The following is a 19,902-nucleotide window of genomic DNA, read 5'->3' as shown; positions in this document are numbered from 1 at the left end:
AAACATGCCATCCGATGCCTTGCAGAATATAAACATGTTAGACGTTACAAAGACTGCTTTAAACAGAAGATGGAAGCTGATGCCGTCACATCCCCCAAGCTGAACTGGGAAGCAATGAAGGTCCCAAAGCAATACCGAAATGGATTGTTTCTCACAGCTTTTTGGTTTGGAAGAGGTTTCTCAGCTGGAAACTCATCTTCTCCGGGACCATGCACATCTAGGGGTGTTCAATGTGAAACGGCAACTTTCGAAACCACACAACGGTGGGATGAATCTGGATACGGAGTGGCCGCTTGCCAAGCAGACAGGCAGAGATATAAAAAGATTAGGACAGGAAGAAAAGTGGAAAAGAGGCTGTAGCTGTACTCAGCCACCCTACAGGAATAACACCACACACACACACACACACACACACACACACACACGCACACACACACACACACACACACACACACACACACACACACACACACACACACACACACTGTGTTATCTCACTAAAGAGTGTTTTTATGTAACACCTGTAAACACTTTTATCCTCTTCGTGGCGATGGAAGAAAGCTGGAGGTTGTGTACATAGCAGCTACACAAAAAAAAAACATGGACTCATATGTCATATGCTCACTCCGTCCCTCCTAATCCTTGCTGCACGCGGAATACAAATCACTTTAGTTCCTGAGAATCACATTATCATCATATTATTAAAAAAAATTGCCAGGTAGCCTAAACAAATCAGCTTTATGTGTTAACATCTAAAAGGATATTTCCCCCCAAAATAAAAAATGTTGTCATCACTAGCCTGTATGATTTACTTTCTTCTGTCGAGCATGAAGATATGTTGAGGAATGTTTGAACTGGGGTTTTTTTTTTTGTCCATACAATGAAAGTCAATGGGGTCCAAAAACATTTGTCGAAATATTTTCTTTTGTGTTCTTCAGAAGAAAGAAAACCACACCGGTTTAGAACAACATGAGAACAATATTCCTTTGACAGTCAAAAATATGACTTAATTAACTTGACTACATTTGGTTACACCACTGAAAGGTAATTTTACAGGTCCGATCCGGTTGAAATAACTATTCATCCGCTCTCACAGCACAGAAAAGCTGTTTTAAAGATCCTTTTAAAGAAGTGGAGGCTGCATTTAAAATAAAGTCTGCATATGTGACACTGGCTTGTTACTTGTTTTTTCCCCCTCTCCTTTGAAGACAACACTTTGGAATAGATATGCCATTGCAATTAATATGTGTGTAACAGAGAGGCGGAGATGTGACGGGGGAGGGTAAAGGATGGAGGAACGGTCATGCCTGGGGGTGGAAAAAACTCTTTAACATTATTATGCAGGAAATGCCCATCCCCCTGTCCCATCTCGCAACTGACATAGGGGAAAAATCTCCTTGCACCTTTCAAAAGGGTCATGGGAAATCAAATCTACCAATCAGAAAGAGTGTACATTGCCATATCTGCTCGACTGCAAGTGACATTAAGATGTGTAAAGAAGACAGGATTACTGGTCACATGATCAAAACAGTGCATTGTAGATTGAACAAGGGCTGTCTCTTTGGATGCAACAGTAGAAAAATGTGCTTCAAAAATCGGTTTTTACCTGGAATTTAATCTCTCCTCGGGGTTTTGTGGGTCTTTAATTGTATAGAAGTAATGTTTTCGTTATGCATATCCTCAGTGTATGTAACATAAATAGATTTGAACTAAATAGAGTTCAGCAGGTCAACTTTCCATAACTTCAGCACCATGGACAGAGAACATTTGCAGCATACATCAAGAAAAACCGGCCTAATTTCATTTAATTAAAAGTGCCATTAATAAAAAAATGTCAACTGGAGATATGCCTTCGAGCATTATTGACATGAAACTCGAATTAGGAACAATTACCGTTCACACATTACATTTCTTCACAACAAAAGCAAGATTGTGGACAAATAAGCCAAACTAAATCACTAGTGTTGTAAAGCCCATAATGTGGAAATCTTACCTACACGATGGTTAGAATCGAACCAGAGCACATCTGCAGAAGTGACGATGCTCCAGCGAGACGGGCACGAGCTTCATGAACGAGTTTTAACTGAACTGTTACGGAATCCGCGTAAGTGACTTTCGTCGTTTCCCCCCCTCGACTTTTGGAGGTCCCAAAACGGCTTAAAACATGAAGCGAATGAGGTGTATAAAACAATAAATGTGGCGTATATTAACAATCTCACGCGATTTCGTTGCAAAATCAAAGAGTTCCTTATTTCATATCCGTTTTTGTGGAGTTGCCAACATCCTGAGAGACTTTTCATAGACAGTTCCTTGAATGTAAGGAAAGGTAGAAGCCCCGAGAGCACAGTACAGTAATTTACAGCAGGAAAAACTTGTTGAGGTGACCAAAAGTCCCTTTCAATAGTTTTCAAAAATCCGCCTTTTTTCGAAGAAATGAACTAGTTCTGCATCGAAGAGTGGTCCGTAAAATGAAGTGCCGTGTACAAAACGCTGTTCCTTTAAAACGTCCTCAAGCGCAACATGAAAACCTTCACAGCTCTACATCTCAATGCACCTCAAGCTCCATGTGTTAGTGTCTTCTCTATTCATCCTTCGCTTTGTGCGACAAACGACCACGGACTGTGAAATCTCAGCTGGTCTGTTCTCCTCAGAGCTGAGCTCGCGACGCTGATGTGCCGTATGTTTGGTGTCGCGCGAGGTAATTGCTGCTGTTTGTCTCGTGCAGCTGAAGTGCACTGTAAATCTGCCCGCGCGCGGAGTGGGCTGAGACGGTTTTACAGTTCCGGACACTGACTGACGATATGCGGCTATCAGGAACTGAGATGTGAATTCAACGAATCCAGAGAAGCATCATAAATTCATCAGAGCCCCTGGAAGGCGTTTAGATAACACCTTACTGATTTATTAAGTCGTAAAAAATCTATGCTAAACTTTCTGGGGCCACACTTAGTAATGCTGTAGTTTATTTAATCAACACTGTAGCCAAAATATTATGTAGGCTACTGTACTAGGCTACATTATTATTAAACATTATCCCAGATAGCAATGAGTCGGCGGGCCACCGGCGGTTCTCCAGCGGTAGTAGAAGCGACAGTATGGCGTAATCGCAAACACGTTTGCCGGCGCACCGCCAGCGGCAGCCGCTTTTTTAAAAGCGGCATCCGCCTTCCTACCGCCTTCGTATCGCTGACGGCCAGCAGGTCAACCGCCGTTTCGCCGCAGTTATAACAAAGGCAGCTTTTTCGCGGCCCGCCGGAGGCAAACGCTATTATATATATATATATATATAAAATATTTATAGCATGCAGTTTATCAAGAATAATGATTGATCAAACCAGATAAATTTCCATTTGACGTTTTAATTCCACATTTTAAAGTACAGTAATAGTCATTGAAACAAAATGTCAGCTCAATGAAATATAACAAAAAAGATACATATATACATAATGTACACACTAAAGAACATGCAAGTTTCCAATTATATATTGTTTAAAAACAGCCTTATAAGCAAATTATATCACTTAAAATATTTTTTTAATATTATCAAGAGGTCAGTTATGGGATGAAAAGAATTACCAGTAAACATTATAGCAAGTAATGAAGATATATGGTACCAAATAATGCGCAAGATACCAAATAAATTCAGGTATAACATCACATTTTCAAGCAATTCTTAACAATAGGATAAGTGGCAATAATTGAGTAAGGCTCTGGGGTAGAATAGACAATTATAATGGCATTGCTGATCTGGGGCACAAGATTTACACTGTGAATGTCTGGAGTAGTTCGATATGCGTGGCGTAGTGAGTTAACAATTGCAGGACAGTAAGTAATTATAATTGTTTCAAGTCTGACTACAGGTTCTGTGGTTTTTCCCAACCACCAATATAGGCAACACAAATTAGCATATCTTCAGTGATTCCTTGTGCGCCTGTATAAGAGTGCTTTTAATTCACAATTTAACACATATTACACAAACAATAAAATCACAAAAAAACATTAAGAAAAATACTACCAAGTATATCGACCAGACAAAAAAAAAAGTTTTTTTTATAAAAAAGTGGATTGGTCGAGTGTAGTCTGTTACAGACTGCAGGGTAGTGAGTGTTCCAGTTGTCAGTGATGCTGGGGTGTCAGTAGTCAGCCTAGGTTTAAGGGGTCGGCTGTGGGTCCCTCTCAGCTGTGCGGCGCCTTTTTCCACCTTCACGGTCAGATGCTCCTTTCAGGTAACGCATAACATTAACCTGGACCGCCTCATCAGTGGCATCCTGGGTTGCCGGGTTCTTCCGTATGGCCCCTGTAGAAAATACAGATCTGTCATTCCATTTGAATACACATCACATACACATCTATCTAAAAATATCTAAAGAATATCTAACTTACTTTGAACAATGGTCTTCAGGAACAGGTCTCTAAAACATGCTTTTTCCCCAACACCAGTCCAAGTTGTATCAACGGAAAGGCGATTAGAGAAGACACTCTGAAGCATTCTCCACACTGTTGACTTTAGGTCCTTCCCACATTTGATAGCCAAAAAACGTAGCTGAAAATCCAAAAAAAGTGCCCCAAATTACATTTCTCATACATAAATATAAAATGTGACAGGCTTTGAATTCAGACTGTAGAATAGGCAGTGTACAATCTTAATTTGACTTTAGATTAACCTACAGCATTATAAACAATAGCAGCACACTTACAAATCGTTCCTGATTCCCAGAATAAAAGAACATAGTAGTCAGTCCTGGTCCCTCAACTACAAAACTATGACATTTATATCTTGGTCTACTACATGTATAGGTGGCCCCAGTGGGAATTAATCTAACAAACACAGGTGTTGTTTGCAAGTCGTACCTGATTGCCCAGTGCGAGCAAACGTCTTCAACATTGTCCCAACTTGCTTCACCTGCTCTTGAAGCGAGTTGCTGTCATCTGAAGCTAGAAAAAGATAGGCAAATGGTAATTTGGAACCTACACTACACACAAATATGTAAACTTTAAGAAAGAGTGCCATGTTCTCACCTGCTCGTGCATTGCTTTCTCTCCGGGCTTGGTTCTCCTCCCTCAGGGCTTGGTTCTCAGTCTTGAATCTCTGGACATCTACATAACAAAAGAAAAGGGATTCTGCAGGGTTTAGTCAGTCAAATTTACGACTAACATAATTATATAATCACTATATTAAGAGATATAGGTCTAGAATATACCTTCATAGCTGAAAACTTGATTCTGTACACGTTATTTCAGGGGAGTCCAAGGGCCAATCACTGAGTGATGACTTTCTCCTATTGATAAATTGACATAATAATATGTTAGAAGTTATTGCATATATTTACTGTATTGTACAACACACCTAGACACCTTTCATCCAGGGCAGTCAAGTGCCCTAATGAAAAACAGATTATGCATAAAAGGATTCCTCATCTTAAATAGAAGCAATAGTTTAAGACAAAACAATGTCACAAATAACATCACTTACTTGTACTCAAACTGTTGGCTCTGAGAAGTGGAGACTGGACTACTGGTGAGAAACCTTGTTCTGAGAAATAGGAAACAAAAATGTGAAAATCAAACAAAGGGTATAGTTTAGTGGCATGATCACAAATTAAGCATCACAGCAATACATTGTACATACCAGCTCTGAAGTCTACAGATGGTTGAACGTTTTCCTGGTTTTCTAGAATGAATGAAGCTTCTGGAGCATCGGGCAGCACGGAAAACTCGTTACCATTACTCGTTATGATTTTTTCAAAGCTCAGAACAGCTGGTGCATCTGGAAGACTAGACTCCTCTTCATCAGACATTGTGACTAACCATGCATTTACCTTTAAAGCCAAAAAGATTGTCCAACAGTAGGTCTCTTGGGTGAAGATAACCGGTTATGCTCTGGTCAAGGTATCTGCAAGAAAATGTGAACAAAACCACATTGTTAATGTTAGGAATATACGTGGGAAAAAAAATGATCAGCCAAATGTGGAACAGTGAGTGTTAAACAGTGTGTAGTGATTTAAGTGAACACAGAATTGTCCTCAAACATAAAATGTACAGAAGTTCACAGAATTACAAATCACAATAGCGTTAAAAAAAACATTGTTACATTCAGATAAAGATGTTTTATGACTCAATAAACATGATTGTAACGATGTATGTGTGTTCTTCAAACTATGTTCAGGTATCATTATAATGAGATTATATTCATAATGTAAAGGCAATCGATATAATTTATCCTTGAGCATAATACTAGAAAATAATATATTTTCTCTCTAATTGTTTTATCCAAAGCCAAACCAGATCACAAAAGTTTATATAAAACACTCGACTTGCGTTATAAAGTAATTTTGCAAACACATGGTTTTAATCTCATAAATTTGTGTATAGTGGCTAGCTAGCATGCTAACGTTACCTAGCCTCAGGTGCACCTGTCACATATATTAGCTGTTATTTTTATGATTTTATTGTAAATAGGAATGTTTACTGAAATGTTTTGTTTTTAGTTTTCAGTGCTAGATACAGTTTCAACTGTGAAGTTGAAGAACTGTGAAAGAAATGAGGGATTATAACAGTGAATAGCCAGTCGTTGGTGATTATAGATAGCAATAAACCAGATTTGAGATGTGTAAATGTGTGCATTAAGAGACTGAATGGGTCAAACTGCCCCATTTAGTCTCAGTCTCTCAATGCAGACATTTGCACTTCTCCATTCTGGTTTATGGCTCATAGATATGCTATTCTTTTGTGTGCATTAGAGTGACTAACGACAGGCTATTCACATTGTTATAATCCATAATTTCTAAAGTTTTTCACGGTTGAAACTGTCTATGACTGAAAACTAAAAACAACATTTCAGTAAAAATTCCTATTTAGAATAAAATCGTAAAAATAACAGCTAATTTATGTGCAACTGAGGTCTAGGTTTTTTTATTCCATAATTCCTGTAAAAAAATAATACATAACTGTAACTATAAGTTTCTGTTTCTCAGAATAAAATAATGGTCAAATACTGAAACCTGCGTATTATATCTTTCTAATGATGTATATTTTTTCAAGATAGTTCAAATTTAATCTTATTATTTAAAGCTCACGCTCTGGCAAGGGTTAACAAAATAAGTATTATTTTAGGCCGAGGCTTTTTATACGGCCTACCGCTGAACGCGGCCTTTATCCAGGAGCAGTTCCAGATGGGGAAATCTCTGAAACCCTCCGGAGGGTCTGGTGGACCAGAGTACAACGACAGCTGTTTCTGTTCTAACGTTACAGAGCAAATACGTGCGTTGACTCTCTCGATTATAGCTAACGTTAATGCTAAAGCTCAATAAACATCTAAAAAAAATGGCCGCCAACGGCTTTCGAAACTTTCGCCAAATTACAACCAGCCAGCATATTTTATGAGTAAATTATTTGATTTTTATATTATATGTTTGTATTTAAAGTTAAGTACACATTTATTATCTGCAATTTTGGCGCCCATATTAGCCGCCGCCACTGTAACGTAACGTACCTAGCAACTTTGCGTAAACATGGCTAACGTTGACTTGTTCGGCAAGAACTGAGATGACTAACGTACAGATTTTAAATATATAAACTAAAAACAGTTGCGTTAAACACAAAGGAAACATGTACTTACCTAAATGATGGTAGTCGACGTCGATGACTTTGTTTTGCGATCGAGTAGAACTGTACTACTCGAGTAGAGTGATGAATTGACGCGAATGTGTTTGTTATAGCGCCACCGTCTTATAAGCCCCGCCCAAAATAATTCTGAACACACACACACACACACACAAAAAAAAAAAAACACTGCGCATTCATTCTATGTTTTATCAATGACATAATGTGTTTAGATTTTATTAATATTTTTTTGTAATAATCTCTACAGGGACTTTTACAATTTCTTAAACATTTGTACAGATCACAATTGCTAATTAATACTGATAAGGTAAAACAAAAATAAAACATTAAGATTGGAAAAAAATAAAGTTTTTTTTTTTACTTTAAACTTTTTAAACTTAAAGCATGAAGAACTTAAGAAGAAGAATTTAGCTTTTTCATTGAGTCTATTCATGTCAAAACTATTTTAAGAGTATTTTAAAGCGGCTTGCCGCCAGCCGGCCGCAGTCCATTAGACAGAGGCAACCGCCAGAGAAAATGAAGCAGTCGGACCGCCGGCGATTTGCCGGCGGCATCTCGCTAGAAATGCGAGTGACGTATTCGGCGGCAAACGTTGTATCCCCGCCAGCGGGACGCACCTATAGCCGACAGCTTAGGGCCGGAGGCAAATAGAAGCCGTGTGGATGTTTTTTGCTATCTGGGATGTTAATAAGATTGTTAAATGGACACTGTTTGTAAAGCGTTATGTTTTATAAAACGAATATCTCCGACTCTAAATTCTAATTGGATGAGCCGCATTCTGAGCCGTTGACATATTGATAAATATTTATCAGCATTAATTAACGGATGTTTATTGCGCTTTAAACAGTAGGCTATACAGTTAGGATAATGAACTTGATGGAAGAAATGTTTATCGATTAGTTACAAAATTTAGCAACTAAAAATTTAATAATTGGTGCCTTTTATCTTATTGCCATTGCAGGTATTTGATCAAATACAGTGGTGAATATGTCTATGTCAGTAAAGCCAAGGCCTCACGTGACTGCTGATTGCTTTATATTGCTCCACCCTTTTTTTTTTCTTTTTAAGTGGGGCCAAATTATTATTACAAATGATGTTGTAATATTAAAGGTGAATTTCTGCACCATGCACTAGCTGCGTCCGAAATCGCACACTCTCTTGGGTAGGTTCTTATTTTGAATAAGTAAATGCTTCACGACCGCTAAAAGGTACGTTCTATGTAGTATGAGTGTGAAAGTAATCTGGACGCACCATAGACAGTATATAAAACTGGACACAGCGACCCCATAGGTTTCAATTAGAAGCACATAAGCAATTAGATGTGACGTGAACAACCTGTCTGACAGTTGTAAGTCTTCTAGTAGCTGTGCCGAGAGAAATCTGAATCATTCCCTTCCGAATTTTATTCCCTATCACTCTCTGTGGGCTACTCCCTTGACATTATGCCTCCACGTCCCCCCGATTGCTTGCGAGCTTCTCCGCCAGTTTATACGGTGATTTCTCGACTGTGCGACAGAGAGTCGAGTGGTTATGACGCAATCGTTAGCCTATTTTTACAAAAACTGCTTCTACGGGGCCATAACATAAGATACAAGGTAATGGAGCCTTTTATACATTCATTGTCATGTTTATTTAGAAATAAATAATGGACAAATGGAGTCTTTAAACACCTCAGATGTAAAGTTATTCGCTGTTAAAGTAACGCCAAAATGAATGGGAGTCAATGGAATGCTAACAGCAGGTGATGCTCGATAGCCAATGGCGTCCCGCGGGGAAGCTTCGGTTTCCGGCGGATGGATTACCCCCTTGGGACGCACTACATTCGCCATGTTGTCATTATCACGTGACCTACCAGCGTCAGTTACGTCATTTCACTGTCATTCATAAATGCTCTCCCGTGGCCTCATGGGATAGTAAAGTGTCCATCACATGCACACTTCCGAATCTCACTGGAATAAGTATGTCATACATACTTTTGCCGACTCTTTTATGAGAACTGTGATTTCGGACTTATTTTTTTCACATACTTTTTTCCCACCTATACTATATAGTAGGGAAGTATGCGATTTCAAATGCAGCCCACATGTAAGTTTTTAGTACACTCCCCCACCCCCTCTGTCATTGGTCGATCAAACAGATAGTTCCGCCCCCAAACACACGCCATTGGTTGAGCGTAATGCTCAAACAAACGGAGCAACATGTTGATAAGGGCGCATTGTTAGTGTTACACTTTTCGCGGAAGTATATCCTCACATAGTAGTGGTCTGCGCATCAAACTGTCAAAATCTAACATCCACAAATTACACACTTTACTTTTAAAGCCCCATATATAGTCATAAATATCTTAATTTACATTTTAAACCTAATATTTGACTAATCTGCAAGCGTTTACTGTATTGGTCATCAATATTCTGATCACACCAGAGAGATCCGAGACAGCTGTTGGGAAGTGCGATAAAACCATGAGTAAGTCACATTTCCATTTCTCATTGATTCCCGTTTCCCGATTTGCAATTTGATTGAACCAGCGGCTGTTTACAGTCAACAGTGCATATAATTCTTCGTTGCAGCGATGAGCGTTGAGAATTACACCCGGCCTCACAGTCTTGCTTTCTCTCACATGAAATGCTGTCATAAGATCTACTGTAGATGATCATGTCACGTCAGCCACTGATTCCCTGCAATCTGGCTGTGAGCTTGTTCTGTAGGAGAACAAAAGAGCCGGCCAGCGGATCTGGACGAAGGCCAAGATAAGCAGTAGCCCATCTGTAAGGCCTGCTCATTGATTCTGGCCAACATGATAATGACTGGTAGGATACAGAGAGCCAGGGCTCAGCCGGACTGTGCCCGGCTTTCCAGCTCAAGGCACAGAATGGGCTCTGTGGATTAATGGCGGTTTTGTTTATACTGTGAAGAACACAAACCAAAAATGAATCATCGCGCTAGAGTGACAGTCAGATCTCTGAATGACTGACACTGGCTCTTTAGTAACATGCCTGAGCCTGGCATTATCTTGAGGTTCAGCTTTAGTTTGGTTGTCTGGACAGCAAACACACAGAAATGTTTAACTATTTTACATTTTGGCGAATTGGTGGCTAATTCGTACTTGTATAGTTACGTTTTCTCATGAGATTGGGTTGGTTTTAACTGTGAGATAACAATAATTGAACATTAATTATTGATTGCTCAATAAAGCAGACTTTGAACGGGTGGATTTGCGTCTGTTATTGTCTGGTAACGGTTATATTTTCAAGGCATGCAAGTATAGATCTTTGGCCCAAATGAAAAAACAACAACATATTTTTCAGATTGGTCCAGCATTCTAGAGCAAATAACAAGGCCAAATGTAAATTCCACTTTTTTAAATTAACATTTTTATTCTGCAAGGACACATTAAATCGATCAAACGTGACAGTAAATGCATTTATAATGTCACAAAATATTTCTATTTCAAATAAATGCTGTTTTTAAACTTTTAAAGAAGCCCAATTTTCACACAAAAAATTAGCTGCTCATTTGTTTTCAACATTGATAATAACACAAAATGTTTGTTGAGCATCAAATCATCATATTTGAACGATTTCTGAAACTGAAGACTGGAGTAATGATGCTGAAAATTCAGCTTTGATCACAGGAATAAATCACATTTTACAATATATTCAGAAAGAAAACAGTTCTTTTAAATTGTAACACTATTTCGCAATATTACTGTTTTTACTGTATTTTTGATCAAATAAATGCAGCCTTGGTGAGCAGAATTCAAAAGCATTAAAAAAAATCACAAAGCTTAGTGTTTTCTTCGTGTCCTTACTCGACCTCTTCTAAGAAAAGAAAGTTGTACAAAATAAAAGTATTTTTTATTGCATTAATTATTAAACTGCCACATATTAAGCTCTATTATAGTGTAAAGCTGTGCATTATACATGACCTGAAAGAAAGTGACAGGACCAGGGCTGTTCCCTATACCCTTCACCCCTCAGTGTCTGAGACACGAGCAAACAGCTCTTTGTGTGTGTTTAGCGTGTTCGAGGTAATACTGACTGACTGACTGTTCTGAGCGGATAATGTCAGTTTGAGCTCCAGGCCCTCTGACTCCTCAATAGTGTTTCTGCATGCGTTAGTCCCTCCTCTTTGTTACATGTGTGTGTGTGACATGCAAAATATACACTAAAACTGATAGGTCACAACCTAAAATGGGCTGGAGGTCTGTTATGATCATAACTGCAGGAGCTGGATTGAAAAACAATGCTGAATGTGAATAGTAAAATGCAACTTAACTTTATATAATCATAGCTTGGATCTTTAACTTTTAAAAAGGGAGGACAATCTTCCCTTATCATTAGTTGTTGGCATCAATGGCTATGCCAGCAAACTCTGCATTTTGGAGTGAATTCATCTGTTGCTGGGTTGATGCCAGTCACATTAGGCACAAACCAATATTTCCAGGCTATAATAAATAAAGAAAGAAAGAAGAAGACCTAGACATGTTACATACAGGTTCACTTGATGCATGGATAAATATGGGATATATTTTTCAATAAATTGAGTGCTGAGAGCATTAAACCATCAAAATTCACATTTCACTCAATTTAATAAAATATTCATAACTTTTTTTTGGTCTGCCCAGGAGAGAATAAATTATAATAAATATGATTAAGGACGTTTTGGGGTTTAATTCTCTTTATTTCTCTTTACTCAATGATGCAGAGTTGATGGGCTTTTATTTAATCAAAAACAAACAAACAAAAAACTAAAACGACGCCGATCTTGCACAGGACTGAGAACACAAGGAGAGGAAATGAAAAGAAATCCAATAATCAGATGACAAGAAAGGTGAGGTTAAAGGGACAGTTCACTTAAAAAGTAATCTTTTTAGATAGATAATCTTTAGATTATATCTTTAGATAATAGATAAAAGATCATCTTTTTACTCACCCTCAAGTTGTTCCGAACCTGTATGAGTTTCTCTTTTCTGATGAACACAAAAGAAGATATTGTGAAGAATGTCAGTAACCAGACAGTTAATATTCAATTCAATTCAATTCAAGTTTATTTGTATAGCGCTTTTCACAATACACATTGTTTCAAAGCAGCTTTACAGAAAATGCATTTCAAAAATATACATACAAAAATACAGTTAGTTAATCATGAAATTTAGGGCATAACATATCGCCGGCGTTGGGTCGTCTCTTCACAGGCGTCGAGTCGTCTCATCACAGGCGTTGGGGCATCTGAAGTCTCCATGAGAGGCTGGATACATAACTGGAGCTGACGAACTCTATTTGAGTTATCTCGGGACAGGCGTCCCGAGATAACAACAAAAAAGGCAGATGGGAAATAATTAGCGTAGCTGCTGTTCTTAATATGAATGCATTTGATCTGATTTAACTGTAGTATAAAAGGTATGAGATGCATCATGTGAATGCTTGGCTAAAGAGATGCGTCTTTAATCTAGTTTTAAACTGGGAGAGCGAGTCTGAGCCTCGGACAGTATCAGGAAGGCTATTCCAGAGTTTAGGAGCTAGATGTGAAAACGCCCTCCCTCCTTTAGTGGACTTAGATATCCTAGGTACGACCAGAAGCCTCGAATTTAGCGATCTTAAAGAGCGCGATGGAATATATGGCGATAGAAGATCTCTTAAATACACAGGAGCTAAACCATTTAGGGCTTTATAGGTCAGTAACAATACTTTGTAATTGATACGGAACTTAATAGGTAACCAGTGTAGAGATGATAAAATTGGTGTTATATGATCATATTTTCTTGACCTAGTAAGAACTCTAGCAGCTGCATTTTGGACTAACTGTAGCTTGTTTACTGAGGATGCAGGACAACCAGCTAATAGAGCATTACAGTAATCTAGTCTCGAGGTCATGAATGCATGAACTAACTTTTCTGCATCAGAAACTGATAGCATATTACGTAGCTTAGCAATGTTTCTAAGGTGGAAAAAGGCTGTTCTTGTGACATTTGAAATATGATTTTCAAAAGACAAGTTGCGGTCTAGTATAACACCCAGGTCTTTTACTGTAGAGGATAAAGTAACAGGACGTCCATCTAGATTAAGGTTGTATTGTAAGAGGTTTTGTGGGCAGTTTTTTGGACCAATCAGTAATACCTCCGTTTTATCTGAATTTAATAGAAGAAAATTACACGTCATCCAATATTTTATATCTTTAACACACTCTGTCATTTTAGATAATTTAGTGTTATCATCTGGTCTAGATGAAATATATAATTGAGTGTCATCAGCATAACAGTGGAAACTTATTCCATGTTTTCTTATAATATTACCAAGTGGCAGCATATAAATTGAGAATAGCAGGGAGCCTAATACAGATCCTTGCGGCACTCCATAATTTACTGACGTTATCTTTGATTTTTCCCCATTTAAATGGACAAAATGGTAACGGTCTGATAGGTACGATCTAAACCAGCTTAATGCCTGTCCCTGAACACCAGTGTAATTTTGAAGTCGATCTAAGAGTATTTTATGATCTATAGTGTCAAACGCAGCACTAAGATCGAGTAAAACTAGTATTGAGATACAGCCTTGGTCAGAAGCTAAAAGTAAATCATTTGTAATTTTAACCAGCGCAGTTTCTGTGCTATGATGTGGCCTGAATCCTGACTGAAACTTTTCATAGATATCGTTTTCTTGCAAGAAAGAGCACAATTGAGCGGACACAACTTTTTCTAGTATTTTAGACATAAATGGAAGATTTGAAATGGGTCTGTAATTTGCTAGGTTATTTGGATCTAATTGTGGTTTCTTAATAAGAGGTTTTATAACTGCCAGCTTGAATGTTTTTGGAACATGTCCTAAAGATAGAGACGAGTTAATAATATTGAGAAGAGGCTCTTCCACTACAGGTAACACTTCTTTCAGTAGTTTAGTGGGTATTGGATCTAATAAACATGTTGTTGGTTTAGATGCAGTGATAAGTTTATTTAGCTCTTCCTGTCCTATAGTTGTAAAGCGCTGTAGTTGTTCTTGAGGGGCGATAATTGAGGCTGAATCATAAGACGCTGTCAAAGATTGTACATTTACAATTGTGTTTCTGATGCTTTCTATTTTCTCAGTGAAGAAATTCATGAAATCATTACTATTAAAATGTAACGGAATATTTTGTTCAGGTGATGTCTGTTTATTTGTTAATCTAGCCACGGTGTTAAATAAAAACCTTGGATTGTTTTGGTTATTTTCTATTAGTTTGCGGAGATGCTCAGACCTGGCTGCTTTTAGAGCCTTTTTATAACGTGACATACTGTCTTTCCACGCGATTCTAAAGACCTCTAAATTAGTTTGTTTCCATTTGCGCTCTAAGTTACGAGTTTCTCTCTTGATAACATGCGTAGCACTGTTGTACCATGGTGCTTTAGTTTTCTCTCTAACCTTTTTTAATCTAATTGGTGCAACAGTTTCTAATGTACTAGAGAAAATGGTGCTCATACTGCTAGTCATTTCCTCTAGTTCCTCTGTTTGTTTGGGTTCACTGAGGAGCTGAGATAGATCAGGTAAGCTATTCAAGAATCTATCTACAGTGGTTGGAAGGATTGTTCTGCCTGGTCGATAACGTGGCGCAACATGACACATTTCAGCCGTACGTAGTATGCAAGTTACCATGTAATGATCAGTGACATCATCACTTTGCGGTATAATATCTATATCGGTTGGATCGGTTCCATATGATATAATTAAATCTAGAGTATGATTAAGACGATGAGTGGGACCACTAACGTTTTGCTTGACCCCAAAGGAGTTTAATAAATCTGTAAACGCAGCTCCTAACGCATCATTTGTGTTATCAACGTGTATGTTGAAATCTCCAACAATTATTGCCTTATCGGCATTGACCAATAGATCTGAGAGAAAATCTGCAAACTCTTTTAGGAAATCAGCGTAAGGCCCTGGCGGTCTATATACGGTAGCCAAGGCTAGAGATAATAGGGATTTCTTTCTTACATCTAGGAGCGTAACATTTAGCACAAGTACTTCAAACGAATTAAACCTGTGGCCTGTTTTCTGAGTAACATTAAGAATATCTCTATAGATTGTTGCAACACCGCCGCCACGACCAATCAGACGGGGCTCATGCTTATAACCGTATCCTGGTGGAGTGGACTCATTAAGACCGAAATAATCATTTGGTTTAAGCCAGGTTTCAGTAAGGCAGAGTACATCAAAGCTATTATCAGTGACCATTTCATTTACAATAACCGCCTTAGGTGTAAGCGATCTAATGTTTAGAAGACCTAGCTTTAGAAATTGTTTTTGTTCACTAATATTGAGATTTTCTGGTTTAATCACAATTAGATTTTTCTTAGATCCTGCAGTAGATTTATTGTTTGGCCTCACTAAACGAGGAATAGACACAGTTTCTATATAGTGTTCTACACTGGTACTTATATCAATTAATTTGGGACAGCAAAGAATGTGATTTGGACTTTGACTTACTAGTCATATGGTGTGTAACGTCTTTGAGATGTTGTCCGACAGAACAGCCGCTCCGATTCTGCTGGGGTGCAGGCCATCAGCACGGTAGAGCCTAGGTCGCTCCCAAAACAGATTCCAATTATTTACAAAGAGCAGTCTCTGTTCATTACACCATGACATCAACCATTCATTTAGTGCAAACAATCTACTGAACCTTTCTTGTCCTTGTCGGTACGTGGGAAGCGGTCCAGATACGACGATCTTTGCTTCAGGCGATGTTCTGCGTACCGTCTCGATCAGGCTCCTGTAGTCCCTCTTCAGAACCTCCGTCTGCCGCAGCCTGATGTCGTTCACCCCCACGTGCAGCACGACAGCTCCGACGCGCTCGTCACCGTTCAGGATCTCGGGGACCTGCGCAGCGACATCGAGAACACGAGCACCAGGAAAGCAGTGAGTGCGCACCATACCTTTACCTGAGGTAGCGCGGACATGCCGGACCATGGAACTGCCGATGATCACAGCGTCGTCGCGTTCCGTCTCGCGAAGAGGGGAGAAGCGGTTCCGGGTGGAGATCTCGAAGACCGGGAGGGGCGGAGAGGTCCTTGCTCTGGTCCTGGCTCGTGTCTTCCGCTGTGGCATCATCCAGGGTCCATGGTGCTGTGTCGGTGTCGGGGTAAACGAAACCAGGGGTGCTCGGGTCCTGTGCAGAGAAATACACGGAGTAGAGGAGGCCGGAGTCGAAAAGTTACCAACCACTGACTTGTGAGCATCGGCGCGTGATGCTTCAAGCGCTGATCGTCGGTCTCGCAGCTCGGCCTGCCTCCCCAGCAGATCACGGATCTGCTTCTCCACGGACTCCAGCTCCAACCGCACCGAATGCAGCTCAAACGTGTCCTCACCTGCACTCAGAGGTAGACACACATCCGATATATTCGCCATTATGACAGATGAACAATAAATTAGCAGTGATGCTACCAATATCACTACTAATTTAGGACTGAAATCATGGATAGAACCCGTATCCTTCCAGTGATTCGAGTGTAAATAAGACGGTCGATAGGCGAGACCACGCGTGCAAATGCTAGCGGGCTAACTTAACGTTAGAGATAGTAACGGAAGTTCGGAAAGTTGGATATAACCAGCGATATCAAAGCAATCCGATTGTTTTTTTATAGAGAGTAACGTTAGTATCGGAGATATGTTCACATGCTCACAAACTAACAGTTAAGCGATTCGAAACACAAACTCCAAACACAACCAAAGCGGTTCGAACACAGACACAAACTTCAAACACAAACAGAGCGATTTCAGTGATTCGAGTGTAAATAATACGGTCGATAGGCGAGGCCACGCGTGCAATGCTAGCGGGCTATCGTTAGAGATAGTAACGGAAGTTCGGAAAGTTGGATATAACTAGCGATATCAAAGCAATCCGATTGTTTTTTATAGAGAGTAGTATCGGAGATATGTTCACACGCTCACAAACTAACGTTAACAGTTAAGCGATTCGAACAAACTCCAAACACAACCAAAGCGGTTCGACCACAGACACAAACTTCAAACACAAACAAGCGATTCGAAGCACAAGCACAAACACAAACTTCAAACACAACAAGCGATTCGAAGCACAAGCACAAACACAAACTTCAAACACAACAAGCGATTCGAAGCACAAGCACAAACTTCAAACACAACAAGCGATTCGAAGCACAAGCACAAACACAAACTTCAAACACAACAAGCGATTCGAAGCACAAGCACAACACAAACTTCAAACACAACAAGCGATTCGAAGCACAAGCACAAACACAAACTCCAACACAAACAGAGCGATTTCAGTGATTCGAGTGTAAATAAGACGGTCGATAGGCGAGGCCACGCGAGCAATGCTAGCGGGCTATCGTTAGAGATAGTAACGGAAGTTCGGAAAGTTGGATATAACTAGCGATATCAAAGCAATCCGATTGTTTTTTATAGAGAGTAGTATCGGAGATATGTTCACACGCTGGAAAAATAGAAAATGCTCGTTTCTAAATTAGTGTAAAGAACAAAATCAACGATTTATGAATCAAGTCGACGGAGCTTCAAACACAAACACAGCGCTCACTTAATAGACCCCATTGACATTCTTCAAAATATCTTCCTTTGTGTTTATCAGAAGACAGAAAATCATGCAGGTTTGGAACAACTTGAGGAAATGATGACAGAATTTTCATTTTGAAGTGAACTATCCCTTTAAGACAATAGGCATCGGAGCACATGGCGTGTAGAAACAAACAAAACAAAACAAAAGCATTTGTTCACACAAGACGACACGAACATGCAGCCAATGACAGCTCTCACTGAAACCGATAAACAACGCGAGCCGCGTGCTACACAGAACACGACAAACGCCCGGCCAATGAAAACAACGCTCACAACAAGAGACGAAACATTGAAGTCGGCATGACTGTCCGAACCCAGACACTGAACCGAAACCTAACCAGACAGAAGTGTCAGGATCTGAACACCACGCTCCACACACACACACGCTCACACTGACAAGAATAAACCAAAGCGAAGTGACAGAACCCTGACACAAATGTTAATCAATTTGTTTTCTATTTTCCTTTCCTCCTGCACTTTCCCAGTCTTTCTCTCTTTTGATTTAGGCTAGTAAGAAACCTCCAAGAATTCCCCCATCACACCCTCGCAAACACCCTAAACACACACAATGCAACATAACAAAAAAGCAAAGAAAGCCACGCGTCACAGGCCTGATGATCTGTTGCTCCAGCTCAAGGAACAGTCATGTCTCTAGGGCACAGAAATGCCCCGCAACTTCATTTCATTAGCGGATCAGGCCGGCATCTGTTCCTGTCTCGCTCCTCCCACATTCACACCGCCTCCCGCCACTGCCACAGGGACCTCAATAACCTTTATTCCTCAAACCAGGTATCCATGTTTCTTGATTGAGACGACACAATTGGCAGCAGCTGCAGCGTGCCGCACTGGCTCCAGGGCATGTGCATGAAGGAGGTTATTATTACAAGCGTTTCATCTCAATATCTTTTAATTTCTTGAAAACCAGCGAATGGATGAAGACACAGGTGGTATCTTCCAGAAGCACTGCCATTAGAATTAGTCTTTCTCCAAGGAAACAGTGTCTGTCACACATGCTGTGCAATATTGTGCAAATAAAGCTCAACGAATGTCACAGTTATAGCCTACCAATATACGGTTATACTATATAATAGTTCAAACCAAACAGGTATTTATTGACAGAGCAGTTATGCAGGTGAGTAAGTCAGAGTAATATTAAGCAGATGGATACTGAATAACTTACACGACAGTTTTTAACAAAAAATTTTTTTTTAAAGCATTTTGGCCGTATTTACATGACAACGGCGTTTTGGGGGCCTGAAAACGCTAACTTTTGACACATTTTTTTTTTTTGATAGATGTTTACTTCTAAGGCACATCCGTTTAAAAAGGTTTTGCATCTGAAAATTAACTATTTATAATCTTTTTTCTTTTTTTTTACTCCAGACAGTACCATTTTTCACCGACGTTTGAAGTGTATTTTCAAGTTGAAATGTTGTTTAAATTCAGTTTTAATAAAAGTCATGTATATTAACCCTGATACTTTATTAAGTGTTTTTTCTTCTTCAATAAAATGACCCTGGGTTCTCTGAAACCGTATAAAGGACATTTTAGCCAATAAAACAGGCAAATGTAAACCAATCAAATGCAATTTTCACATGCGTGTGATCTATTGTGCTCTAACATCCCAAACCGTCTTTGATTTTAAATAATAAATTCCACATCTATAGCAACGGAAAAAGACAGTATTGGAGAAATC

General features: G+C 39.3%; 2 protein-coding genes and 1 long non-coding RNA gene across 5 annotated transcripts in view; all 3 read right to left on the bottom strand.

The window, feature by feature from the left end:
• Positions 1-19,902, bottom strand: part of LOC306991487 (protein FAM163B-like) — a 44,919-nt gene that overhangs the window by 22,407 nt on the left and 2,610 nt on the right. Inside the window, exon 1 of one of the 2 annotated variants that reach the window (XM_079599372.1) lies at positions 1,994-2,795. The exons of the other annotated variant lie outside the window; for it this stretch is intronic. The gene's annotated coding sequence lies outside the window, so the exon portion shown is untranslated. Of the gene's footprint in view, positions 1-1,993; positions 2,796-19,902 lie in introns of those variants that run through there. 2 annotated transcript variants of the gene reach the window in all.
• On the bottom strand, positions 3,341-7,732 carry LOC306991642. 2 transcript variants are annotated; one of them, XR_013796142.1, is made up of 8 exons: positions 7,619-7,732; positions 5,630-5,893; positions 5,474-5,533; positions 5,202-5,279; positions 5,020-5,097; positions 4,852-4,935; positions 4,384-4,543; positions 3,341-4,297 (listed from the first exon to the last, which is right to left on the bottom strand). It is a non-coding gene; the product is annotated as an uncharacterized lncRNA (long non-coding RNA). The 2 variants fall into 2 exon arrangements; XR_013796143.1 differs by lacking the exons at positions 5,630-5,893; positions 7,619-7,732 and having other exon boundaries at positions 5,474-5,605.
• LOC306991896 (uncharacterized protein) lies at positions 12,673-17,786 on the bottom strand. The gene is made up of 2 exons (XM_079600157.1): positions 16,083-17,786; positions 12,673-12,901 (listed from the first exon to the last, which is right to left on the bottom strand). Exon 1 carries the CDS (start codon positions 16,998-17,000, stop codon positions 16,086-16,088), a length of 915 nt encoding a protein of 304 aa, XP_079456283.1. The 5' UTR covers positions 17,001-17,786; the 3' UTR covers positions 12,673-12,901; positions 16,083-16,085.

The sequence above is a fragment of the Phoxinus phoxinus genome (assembly GCF_949152265.1).
Source record: "Phoxinus phoxinus genome assembly, chromosome: 23".
In the NCBI taxonomy this organism is placed as follows: Eukaryota; Metazoa; Chordata; class Actinopteri; order Cypriniformes; family Leuciscidae; genus Phoxinus; species Phoxinus phoxinus.
Note: the sequence above shows the minus strand (reverse complement) of the source record. Positions and strands in the feature narration are given on the sequence as shown.

Coding starts and splice junctions, on each gene's coding strand:
- LOC306991896 (XM_079600157.1), bottom strand. CDS start 17,000: ATGGCGAATATATCGGATGTGTGTCTACCTCTGAGTGCAGGTGAGGAC.